A 13,377-nucleotide genomic window follows, 5' to 3' on the forward strand; every position below is an offset into this window, starting at 1 on the left:
AAAAGGGCAGATCGGCAAGGGACTAACCAAAGCATTAAGCTGAATCACACTTTAATGATTACTTAAAGATATCCTTAAAACTTTCCAAAATTTCACCAAGATTGCACACCCTGCTGTTACTTCAAACTTTAGGAAACTTTTTAAGACTTTAAATTACAACAAGATATAGTTGAAACAACTTTCCATTTGGATGCCAAACACCTGGAATCCAGTTCTAGCTCTACTGTGATTTGTATTATTTAAGGTGTGTGTAGGGGGAGAAGCACAAAACCTTCTAACCTTTAACTTTCTTCTGTATAAAAGGCAGTAATATGCTCCTGATGTGGCCTAAATAAAAAATATTCTGTAACTGTACAGTACCAGAGATTTCAATTATTGAGTAACAACTGAGCTTGGATGCTGAAGAGGGAGCCTCTGACCTCAGAATACTACAGCATGTATATTGTGGGCCCAGAGGCAGAAATCTTCTTTGATCAAGGTGCAGCTTAGAAGGGATGTGTGCAATGAGGCAAGGAAAGAAGAAACACTTAATCAAGCCAGTCACTCTGGCCAAGACTTTAGTAAGCACCAAGGAACTAGTCAGATTGTGCTCTTTTACTGACTCCTGCTGAAAGACTGTATAGCACAGAGATGAAGAGAGGAAAAGTAAGTTAGAAGACAAAGGACAGTATGAATACTTACTTATGGGAGCAATTATCATATACTATTTAAGGGGTACAGAATTTCAGGATGTCTGAAACATCCTGAGAACAGCTTTGGATATAACAAAGATATTGTATTAAGCAGTAAAGGTCACATCCAACTAGAACAGATAGTTCTGGGATAGATGAAGTGTCCCTGTCTAGTAGCAGCTCTACATTCTACTACCCATGTGTAAGTGCAGGCTACCAGCCTCCTACCACCATTGCCATTACTGAGCCCATAAATGCCATGAGGCTCAGATCTCCTGCAGTTTCAAAACACCCTTTTGGCACCAGACATGACACATCCAAAACATGCTTGTAGAGATCGGAGTTCAGAAATGTTTGGGGGAAAAAATGCTTAAAGTTCTTTTGGGGAATTGTAAAGTAATACACCATAGAAAATTGGGAAATCAATGTTAAATGTGTAAAACCCACTATCCAAATCTAAAAGGCAAACTTCAATTTCCCATCCATTTGAATAAAACTGACCTGCCACAAATTAAGACTGACTTTGCATGCATAGCAAAGAACATCACATAATAATCTTCTGAGTCTTGAAATAAAATCCTTAACGATTCAATTTAAAAGTCTGGCATCTCTGTTACATGCAAACTTGTTGGAGCCTCTCTGTTTTTTCACGGGGGACATTCCAATACCCTCATTTTTTGGGTTAATGGTAACCTTTACCCAAGGTTCGTCCTGAGTTTACTATAGTAAACAGAAAACGGAAAAATAGAAAACAATAAACAGAAAAACCCTTACTCCAAATATTATATACTGAGAATGTCAGTGGGTTCACAATGGAATATACTAAATGGTTATTAAAAAGCAGGGAAGGGCACTGACAAATCAGAAATACTGAAAAGAAGATAGATTTTTAAAAATCACCTTTTCTAATTAGATCTACTTTCTTGCAATTTGACTGATAATCTGGAATGTTAAGAACTTAATTTGAATGATAGCTGAAACAGAACTTTCTATTTATTTTCCTATTTTTAGTATTTTCCAGAATTTGCTTAATGCTTGAAATGAACTTCCCATAAATCATTTTTCTACTCCACTGACTTCTTTCCTGATTGCTACTATCCTGCTCTATATTTCAAAATGCCTCATATAAATCATAAACTTATAGAAAAATGTGTATAAAGTAGTTTCCTAAAGTTAATAGAAAAATCTTCTTTGTTTCAATATTTGTTATTAACATACTCTGAAATGTGTAAGTACTCTTGCATTCTAATGCTTACTTCTGCTTAGGTATTCAAATGATTTGTATATGTTAACTCCATCATTACAACAACTTTATAAAGTAGAAACTGTTGTTGGTTCATTTTGTAGATGAGGAAACTGAGGCATGAGGATATACAGCTAGTGATCTGGAGCCAATTTTTAGTTTACTAAGTATCTTAGATCAGCTTAATTTTTTTGTGTATGATTAGTCGTTCTATTCAAAAAAGTGTATCTTCTTAACTAATGATTCCTAATCTGTTTCTACAGTTCATTTAAGTCCCAATGATCTAAACTATAGTTGATAACCTTTAAATCTTAAATCTTTTAGTGTGAAATTGAGAAGCCTAATTAATTGTATGATACTTTTTTTTTAATTCAAGTATAATTAACGTATAGTGTTATTTTAGTTTCAGGTGTACAACACAATGACTCAACAATTCTATACATGACTAAATGCTCAAGACATGTATATTCTTGGGGCACCTGGGTAGCTCAGACAGTTAAGTGTCTTGACTTTTGATTTCCACTTAAGTAGTGACCTCAGAGTTGTGAGATCCAACACTGCACTAGGCTCCTTGCTGGGCATGAAGTCTGCTTAATAGTCTCTCCCTCCACTTCCTCACCTCCCACTCTCCCTCTTAAAAAAGAAAGAAAGAAACAAAGAAACAAACAAACATATACTCTTGGGACACCTAGCTGGCTCAGTCAGTAGAGCATGAGACTCCTAAACTCAGGGGCATAAATTCAAGCCCCATATTGGATGTAGAGCCTACTTTAAAAAAAAAAAAAAAATTAGAAGATATGTGAATTCTTAATCCCCTTTATTTGACCCATCCCCCAACCTTTCCTCTGGCAACCCCAAGTTCGTTCTCTGGTTTTTTTGGTCTCTTTTTGTCAATGTTTTGTTTTATAAATTACACATATGAGGGATATCATATTTGTCTTTGGTATCTGTCTTTCTCTGACTGACTTATTTCACTTAGAATTATACTTTCTAGGTCCATCCATACTGTTACAGATAGCAAGATCTCATTCTATTTTATGGCTGAGTAATATTCCATTATACAGATATAATGGAATATATATAGATATCACATCCTATGTGATATAATCTTTTTTATTCATACATCTATCGATGGGACACTTGGGTTGCTTCCATATCTTGGCTGTAGTACACACTGCGGCAGTAAACATAGGAGTGTACGTATCTTTTCAAATTAGTGTTTTTGCTTTCTTTGGGTAAATACCCAATAGCAGAATTACTAGATCATATAGTAATTCTATTTTTAATTTTTTGAGGAGCCTCTATACTATAATTGTTGCATTCCCACCAACAGCACAGAAAGGTTCCTTTTTCTCTACATCCTCATTGACACTTATTTCTTGTGTTTATGATGTAGCCATTCTGACAGATGTGGGATTATATCTCATTGTGCTTTTAATTTGTATTTCCCTGATGACCACCTTTTCATGTTTCTGTTTGTCTCTGTGGGTTTCTGTTTTGTTTTGTTTTGTTTTGTTTTTGAGAAAATGTCTATTCCGGTACTTGGCCCATTTTTAAAATCACATTCTTTGTTTATTTGAAGTGGAACTGTACAAATTATTTATGTATCTTGGATATTAGCCCCTCAACAGATATGCCATTTGCAATACCTTCTCCCATTCAGTAGGTTGCCTTTTTTGTTGATGGTTTTCTTCACTGTAAAAAGCTTTTTATTTTGGTGTAGTCCCAATAATTTGATTTTGGTTTTGGTTCCCTTACCTGAGGAGAAAAATATTTCTGTGACAAATGTCAAAATAATTCCTGTCTAGGTTTTCTTCTAGGGATGTCATGGTTTTAGGACTCACATTCAGGGCTTTAATCCAGTTTGAGTCTACTTTTGTGTAGAGTATAAGAAACTGGTCCAGTTTCATTCTTTCACATGTAGCTATTCAGTTTTCCCAATACTATTTGTTGAAGAGGCTATCTTTTCCCCATTGTATAATTTTGCCTCCTTTGTTGCAGGTTAACTAAACATATAAGTACGGGTTACTTCTGGGCCCTCTATTCTGTTCCATTGATCTATGTCTATTTTTGTGCCAGTTCTATACTGTTTTGATTACATAGCTTTGTAGTATATCTTGAAATATGCAATTGTGATATCACTAGCTTTGTTCATATTTCTCAAGATTGCTTTGGCTATTGGGGGTCTTTTGTGGTTCCATACAGATTTTAGGATTAATGTTCTAGTTCTGTGAAAAGTTTCATTAGAATTTTGATAGGGATTGCATTAAATCTGTAGATTGCTTTGGATAGTATGAGCCATATAATAATACTGGTTCTTTCAATCCACGAGCATAGAATATCTTTCCATTTGTTTGGGTCATTTTCACTTTCTTTCATCAATGTTTTATAGTTTTTGGAGTACAGCTCTTTAACTTCCTGGGTTAACTTTATTCCTAGATATTTTATTTTTGGTGCAATAGAGCTAAACTTTTCAGTAAAAGGTGCAGTCAGTCACTAAAGCTATTTCCCTAACCTTAAAGAGTAAAGGAAATTCATACACCACTAACATCAGTCATAAGCTATTGTTGTTTATGAACCCCACTAAACCAGAATGCAAGATGTTGATCACATCTCCTACAGAAAACAGTAAACGTTAAGTTTTGTATGAAGGGTGTGGGTATCTGGTTAGGCCAGCTCTACAATATGGAAGGGAATTTCATGTGCAATGAATATATATTTGGTATTTGGCAATTTTAATGTATTTGATCTTTCAAATGGTATCATTTTAAGAAGAAAAAAAGAGAAATAATTGGTTGAGCAGGAAGGCCAAGCCTTGGACTGGAGGCCAATATGCATGTACCGAAACAACGGGAAGTTGGGAAAGATATCCTGCTTTTTTTCTTCCATCTGTTTCTGGGCCCTGAGAGTAGTCTCTTGCTTTAATTTTAAGTGAATTTCATCTGCATCATATATAGGAAAAAAAGAGATGAAAGTTAACATAGAAACGATAGTTGCAATCTAATACTTTGATTTTTATTCAAATTCGACACATTTAAATTTTTTTAAAAAACTCAAGAATCACCAAGTTACCTTGAATGTAGCTCTGTGCTGCCATTGTTATATTTGCTTCCTCTTTCCCAGACACCAAAGTCAGGTACACGGTAAACTCTTTCTACACAAAATACAAGGTTTTGAATAAAAGAGACCTAAAAAATAAAAAATGAAACATAAGGACACATATAGTAGCAGGAACTTTAGATACTGATAAGAGCAATTAGATTATCATTTGAAATCCAATTATAACTTGGTACCAATACTTTCTTAGTATGTTTAAATTACTGTTTTTTATATTACTATGAGTACCCTGTTATACCTGGTTTTTCTAATATGAAGCCTCAACTGAGAACTTAATATACAGTACAGAAATGAAATTTAAACCCGGTCAATGCTCCAACTTATAATTTTTCAGCAATGTATCTATTACTATTCATAGACACTGGGTATCTTGAGAATTAAGAAATATATAAAGCATCATTTTATAATAAATATTTGTTATCTAAAATGTTCATATAAAATGTTAAATAAATCTAAAACTTTAGAGATAAAAAGGTATTTCTCAGTTCTGAAATGAGTCAATCCATTAACTGACTCGTTAAGATTAACCTGGAGTCTTGAGTCTATTAATCCTGGAATCTAATATTCTTTTGGTCTTTTCTACAACTGTTGATACCCATTCTTAAGAAATCAAAGCTAATGGATAGAAATGAGCACCAACCAACAAGCCAAGAGTCACAGTTCCCTTGTAAAGATTTCAGACAAATAATGAAAGTTAAACTCTCAAAAGTAACTCTAGAAAGCAGAGATTACAGCCAGTTCTTATTTTAAAGAACTGTTCATTTTAGGGAAGACAGTATCTTAACTGAACAACTGGCCTTAATTACAATGCTTTAAATTTAGTTACCATGTTTGGTTCAATATCGCAAATTGAGTATGTGCACTTACCTAACTATCTCCATCTCGAGATCCCTTCTGAAGTGGCAATATGTATCTCCCACCTCTCCCCATCCACATAATTAATATAATATATGTACTTTTAAGAATGACACAGTGATGGATGGGAGAGATACACTAAATGGGTTATGGGCATTAAAGAGGGCACTTGTCAGGATGAGCACTGGTGTTATTTAAGTAATGAATCACTAAACTCTACTCTAGAAACCAATACTACACTATACGTTAGCTAATTTGAATCTAAGTAAAAAAAAAAAAAAAAGAAAAACCTCAACGCCATTGTAATTATTGTATTTTTAAAAATTATAGTTAATAAAGTATACACAAAATTTTTGAAATGACACATTAATTAAAAAACCAAGGCAAGATTTCACCAGTATACCAGAAACTGTGCCAAATTATAGTAGAAGAAAGCAAAGAAAAGAGTTATTTGAGAAATCAGAGCAGAGAAAACCACAGCCTCTTAAAATGATTCTTCTTTGTTCTTTAGGATCTCTACAAAGTATTTAAGCCCAGAGTCAACAAAGGCATTGCCCAAGAGTTGATCAGAAAGCAGTCTACCCAGATGCTTTCACAAAACATGAATGCTTCATCTTGTGTTTCATGTCAGAATTCCTGACATTTCCACCCTGTATCCCAACAGAGATGTTTGCCCTTAGGGTCAAAAACAGTTGACAAATTTCAGTGAAGAAAAAAGCAATAAGGGCGTTGGAGTCTCAAAGAAACAGAAGAGCATAAGATAATTCTATATTCCCACAAAACACACACCTGTCCCATAACTTCCCTACGCAAGAGTGAAGCATTAAATACCTACAAAAAACTTTTTTAGTTTAAATGTTATTATTTTTTTTTAGTTTAAATATTATTGAGGGTCTCCCCGGCTTTCCCAGTTTCTTGCAATACACCGTAGGGAAACCTGCCTGTAGAAGAATCCTGGTCCATTGTCACAAAACCTGGTAACTTTAGCTCTTCTATGGTCTTTAGAATTATTTAGGTTATATAATGCATACAGAAAATACTTCAAGTTTAAAGATTTGAAAACATCTAAGTCCTCCTTCCTTTCATAAAAAACTTCTCAAGTATATAATCTATATTCCTGTTCCTTCCTTCTCTTAGGAGGGCTTTAGGACAGGACTAGGCCCAAGTAAGCAGTTTGCTCAGAATGCCTACATGGTATAAATGGCTGGAAAGGCATTTTTGGCTAACAAGCCCCGTGAGGAAAACTAAAATACCATTTACATTCTAGTTCCACAAGTAAAGAGACTGGGAATTGCCATTCCACTCTCTCCTAACAAGTAAAAAGCTGTGCAAACTGAAAAATTGACAACCCTACTTATATCCATAAAGTGCTGCCCTAAGACAGAGGAAACCTACAAGTGAATATAGGCAGCCATGGCTTCCTGGGGTAGAGACTCATGAGCAGAAGTCACCTTGGGAACCAGGGCCAAGGTGGTAAAACCTGAACTGTAATTGCGCTGGTAGAGGCACAGTTAAAAATTGAGAGTTAAAGCTCTGAGAGTATACAGCTCCAGGAGGAAGTCATAAGTAGTTCCCCACTATATACTGAGATTTACCTGCAAAAACTCCACCAGGTTCCCTTAGAAAATGTCTGAGGAAAATCTCCTATTTCTTCCAGAAGGGGGAGGGGAAAAGAAACCATTCTGAAATACAACTATCTGTGCTTTCTAAATGTTCTTAAGCTAGTTCACTTTTACAAAAGACCTACATTACTACCTGTTTTCAGTAACTGAAAGAAATCCAATGAGGGTTTTCAATTTTACAAAAACAAACAAACAAACAAAAAACAGCCATTACTATACAAATGCAAGTCTTTTGTGAAAGCAAAGTGGTGTAATACAAACTTTGAGAAAGTGGGGGATAATCTTCACTTTACAGATTAAGGCTTACAAAAGGTTCCATAGGAACACTCTACTTCCAGACTGTGGGGAAAATCTCTACATTGGAACATTTTGTTTTTCATAACAAGGCCTCAAATTAGTTAACCAGACCTTGACTAACCAGACCTTGCCTATTAGGCCCTAACTGACCTGGGGAAAGGGAAATACCAACTCCAGTCAGCTCTACCCTTCCACATGAAGAGAAGAAATACTCAACTAGTGCCTACTATAGCCATCTTATTCTGCCCAAGGTGAGAGGGAAAAAAAAAAATGAGATATACTTGTGAAGTTCATAGTCCAGAGCCACAGGCTAACTAAAAGACTAGACCTGATTAGGATTACAGAATACTTTGCATCCTTTCCCCTCATATCTCACAACCACATTACTAAAGGCCTATTTACAATAGTTCTTTTTATAGTACATCATGTCCAGCTATCAAGAAAAAGTTATAGGGCATATCAAAAGGAAAAAAAAACCTCACACAATCTGAAGAGACAAAGTAAACATCAGAACTATATATGACAGGAATATTGGAACTATCAGACAAAATTTAAAATAACTGACTAATTATGATATGGAATATGTCAAATGAAGTAGTAGTAAACAAGAACACATGGGCAATGTAATCAGAGATGGACATTCGAAGAACAAACTCCTCAACAATGCTAGATATAAAAAAATGCTATAATAGAAATTAAAATGCCTTTGATGAACTTATCAGATATTAGCACAACTGAAGAAAGAATCTCAGCCAGAGGCTATATAAACAGAATTCTTGAAAACTGAAAAGCGAAGAGAACAAAGACTGAAAAACACAAAACAGAATATTCAAGGGCTGTGAGACAACTAAAAAAGGTGTAATATACATGTAATTGGCATATCAGGATGAGAATAAAGAAAAAAATAGAAGAAATATTTTAAATAATAACAACTAAGAATACCCCCATATTAAATGTCAAATACCAAACCACATATAAAGGAAGTTCAGAGAAGATTAAGTATGAAAAATGTCCCCCAAAATGACACCTCAGCACATTTTCAAATAACAAAAAACTCAAAGTTAAATTAAAAAAACCCAGAAAAAAATAAAAGGAAACAATAATGTTACCTATAGTAGAAGAAGGCTAAGAATTACATTCGACTTTTTATCAGAACCATTCATGCAAAATTGGAATGAAATACTAAGAAGTGCTGAGAGGGGGGGGGAACCCCCATCAACCTAGAATCCTATACCCTGTGAAATTATCCTTCAAGAGTGAAGGAGAAATAAAAACTTTTTCAGGTAAACATAAATTGAGGAAATTTGTTGCCAGTAGGCCTGTCTTGCAAGAAATGTTAAAAGTTCTTTAGAGAGACAGAAAATAATAAACAGAAATTCAAATGTAAATAAGTGAAGGTGAGGGACACTTGGGTGGCTCAGTCATTGTCTGTCTTTGGCTCAGGTCATGATCCCAGGGTCCTGGGATCGAGCTCCACATTGGGCTCCCTGCTCAAAGGAAGCCTGCTTCTCCCTCTTCCATTTTCCCCTGCTTGTGTTCCCTCTCTCTCACTTGTCTTTCTCTGCCAAATAAATAAATAAAATCTTTTTAAAAATAAAATAAATAAATAAATGAAGGTGAAATAAAATTCTTTATTTTTATTATTCTTAATGGATTTAACAGATAACAGTTCATTCAAAATAATAAATAGCAACAATGCAATTGATTATGTATTTTTATATCTAAATGTACCCTTATATATAAATAAAGTTAATGACAGCAAAGATACAAGGAAGGAATTAGGGTTATTTTGTTATTAAGAAATACCACACATGAAATGGTACAGTGTTAGTTGAAAGTGGACTTGGATTAGTTGTAAATGTATATTACAAACTCAAGGGTAACAAGTTAAAAAAGTAAAAAGAGGTATAATTGATATGCTAAGAGCGAAAGTATGTATCTGGAAACTGAATTGCTTAATTATAGACTAAGTGCACTTTCGACTTTACTAGATGTTGTCAAAATGCCCTGCATGGTTTAAAAAAGAAAACTGGTGACCAATGAGGTAAGGCTTCTAGGAACTGTTTTTAAATCCCCTTCTTCTTTCCCAATTCTTACTAGTGTAGACATGTAGACATGATAACTAAATGAACAGCACCTTTATTAACGATTATTTGGATAAATGTCCCATGTTAAAAACGGCAGAACAGGAGAAAAGCCAGTCTATATCTTTGATGACACTGATCAACTAATGTTAAAGCTCAGGACTTCCAACCACCAAAAATATTGGTACATGAAATAAAGCTTACATCTGTTGAAAGCACTCTTTGTTGGGTTTTCTATTACTTGTTGCCAAATGTAACTTAAATTATATATTATCCATGACTCATTTCACATTTTCATTTCTTCACCTTTCCTCTTTCTCTGCTTTTCCCTTGCCAGCTGGAATTGGTCTGCAATTAAGGATCTGAAAACTTCCCTGCCCACTTAATCAAAAGTAGTATATTTGTCATTCTCTATCAGGCCATGCTATTTGAATTTGCTACATTGAATCTTATCTTTCATTCTATTTTAGTAAGCTTCTGCCAATTTTCCCAACTAAAATGTAATTTCTACAAGGCAGGGAGGTGCCTTGTCTGTCTTCATCATTCTGTATCCCTCGTGCCTAGAATAGTAATTTCTACATGACAGCAACTCAATTTGTTGAAGAAATGGTTAATGACCTAAAACCATTTTAAAAAGAATTTGATTTTTCACATACTACTTCCGTCAACTTTTGTAAAATTATAGCAACCTCATAAAACTTAAGTTTTATCAGAAATTACCCCTTCCTTTAAACTTTGGTGGGTTTCCCTACAGAACTAGCTGGAAGAGTTGTTTTTCTGGAGAGGTTGAGAGGGAAGGGGAAAGATTTCTTACCAATAATTTACTTTTCTCAAAGACTGTAGATCATGCATTCCTCAGAGGGTAAAAATCGGTTTTCAGAAGCAAAAGGAAAAAATCTTACTTATTAGAAGAGGGCGTGGCCCTGGAATACTCAACTCTAACTTGACAAAATCTTATTCCCTAATTTCTCACATTACAGAAAACTTACATAGTTTTCCCCACTCTGGAGGGCAACAACAACAAAAATGTTAAGAAATATCATAATATAATTCTATTTTATTTTTCTACTTCTTAAGTTAGTATTAGTAACTATATTAGTTACCATAGCAACATACTGAGAGAGGTATTTATTTTCTCATAGTTGTGGAGGCCATATACCAGGATCAAGATGCCAGCAGCTTTGGTTTCTTCTAAGGCCTTTTTGACTTACAGGTAGGCCACACTCTTGCTACTTTGTCCTCACATGATTATTCCTCTAATCACATAGGCCCCTGGTTTCTCTTGTGTGTTCCAACTCCTTCCTCTTATAAGGACACCAGTCAGACTGTATTAAGTCTCACCCTGTGGGCCTGATTTAAACTTTCCTCTTTAAAGGCCTTATCTCCAAATACATTTGGAACAGCTATATTTTCAAACAAGACCACATTTTGAGGTATGGGGCCTTTGGGTTTTAATATATAAATTTGTAGAAGCTGGAGAGGGGGAGGCACAAATCAACTTATAACAGTAACTTAGGGTTTTCCTAGACTACATTCCATTTGGAATCATTTTGATATTTATTGCCAAATATTTTCTTATGGTATAGTCTCTCTCTTTAAATGTCTACTTATTTGTAGTTATATTCTCCTTTCATTCCTAATATTATTCATATGTGCAAAAGTATTTCTTTTCTCCTGGGCAAATTTTGTTAAGAGGTTGGTTTAAATTATTAACCTTTAAAAAATCCAATTCTTGGCTTTGTTGGCAATCTCTATTCTAACTTCATATTTTATATAATCATTCCTATTTTTATCTTTATTACTTTCTTCCTTGTACTTGCTTCATGTTTATAGTATTCTTTTTATGAATTTAAAAATAGGATACTTAACTTGCTAGTTTTTCATTGTAACTCTTTTCTAATATGTGCATTCAAAGTTTAAAAATTGCCTACTAATAACTTCACAGCTACATTCCACAAGTTTTGGTGCATAGTGTTTCACTGTCATTCCACATTATTTCTCAATTTCCATTTTCATTACTTCTTCAAAATCATAAAACAGAAGTGTATATTTTGTTTCCAAAAACAGGATATTTAGTGGATATCTTTTACCTATTGACTTCTAAATTTAATGTGGTCAGAGAAAATATCCATTTGTTCTTTGTTACTCATTTAGTCTTTGTCAAATTTTGTAGAGACTAATTGTGCTAGTCAAATAATATGTATTATAACTTTGATTTTTCTTGTCTTCTCAGTTTATCATTTTCTAAGGGAAATGTGTTAAAAATCTCCCACCTGTTCCATTAAATTTTTGTTTTATGTACTTTGAGGATATACTGTTAGGTTTATACAACACTATTTCATCTTCACAGAGAAATGTTTCTTTAATCATTAAGCAATGTCCCTTTTTACACCTTTACCTTAAACATATGGGGTTAAAAAAAAAAAAAAAAAGACTGCTGTAAAAAGAAACCCCCCAAATACAATGGCATTTTAAGCTATAATTGATTTCTTACACCATACAGTTTGTCTATGTGTAATATAGTCTTGTTTACTTATTTGTTTTAAGCAGTCCTTTTCTCAGTTTTGAAGACCTGGATGAAGGAGGCTCTTCCTGTGTTAAGATAGAGGATTAAGTACTGATTATGTTCATATCTCAGCCACTTCCCTAACTGGATTCTTACACTCCATGCATTTTGCACTCACCCTAATTACTCCAGGACTTAGATACCATAAAAATAGAGACAGACCCTGGGGCCCACAGGAGTACTAAATTAGCCAGTACAACAGAGACTACAAAACCTAGTTAACTCCACCCTCCTTGCTATACATAAGTTGTCTCCTATAGTTGCATCTTGTTACCCTGTCCTCAGTTACAAACCCCAGTGTGGACCTACATAGGGGCTTTCTCATTTAGAGCTATAAACAAAGAGTTGCACATTTCATCCATCTGAGTGTCACTATGTTGTTTTAAGCAATCAAAATAATTTTCTTAACTGAAAAAAACCATAAACCTTCTACAACGCAGACTGGCATGGCAGCTTAGTTCCACAACGTCATTTAGAGACCCAGGCTTCCTCTATTACTTGTTCTATAATTTACTAGGGGTTTTCTAGGTGGGGCAAGGAGGGCAGTGGGAGGGGAGAATGCATTTTTATCTATTCTAAGACTCATGCTTTCATCAATTCAGATATCAATCACCACTTCTTCAAATATTCTTCAAATATTGCCTTTCCTCAATTCTCTTTACTGGTTATTCTTATGAATCATAAGAATAACCTTCTTATGTAGTATATATATACAATGGAATACTATGCAGCCATCAAAAGAAATGAAATCTTGCCATTTGCAATGACGTGGATGGAACTAGACGGTATTATGCTTACCTAAATAAGTCAATTGGAGAAAGACAACTATCATATGATCTCCATGCAGCATGGGAGGTTTGGGGGGTAGGGAAAGAATAAATGAAACAAGATGGGATCAGGAGGGAGACAAACCATAAGAGAC

General features: G+C 34.4%; 1 protein-coding gene across 4 annotated transcripts in view; it reads right to left on the minus strand.

Moving 5' to 3' along the window:
• Positions 1–13,377, minus strand: part of PHKB (phosphorylase kinase regulatory subunit beta) — a 233,927-nt gene that overhangs the window by 138,590 nt on the left and 81,960 nt on the right. For all 4 annotated transcript variants that reach the window (XM_082711007.1, XM_082711005.1, XM_082711004.1 and 1 more), the window contains one exon: positions 4,987–5,102. In XM_082711007.1, coding sequence (XP_082567133.1) covers positions 4,987–5,102 — 116 coding nt within the window. The remainder of the gene's footprint in view (positions 1–4,986; positions 5,103–13,377) is intronic.

The sequence above is a fragment of the Mustela nivalis genome (assembly GCF_964662115.1).
Source record: "Mustela nivalis genome assembly, chromosome: 18".
NCBI lineage: Eukaryota > Metazoa > Chordata > Mammalia > Carnivora > Mustelidae > Mustela > Mustela nivalis.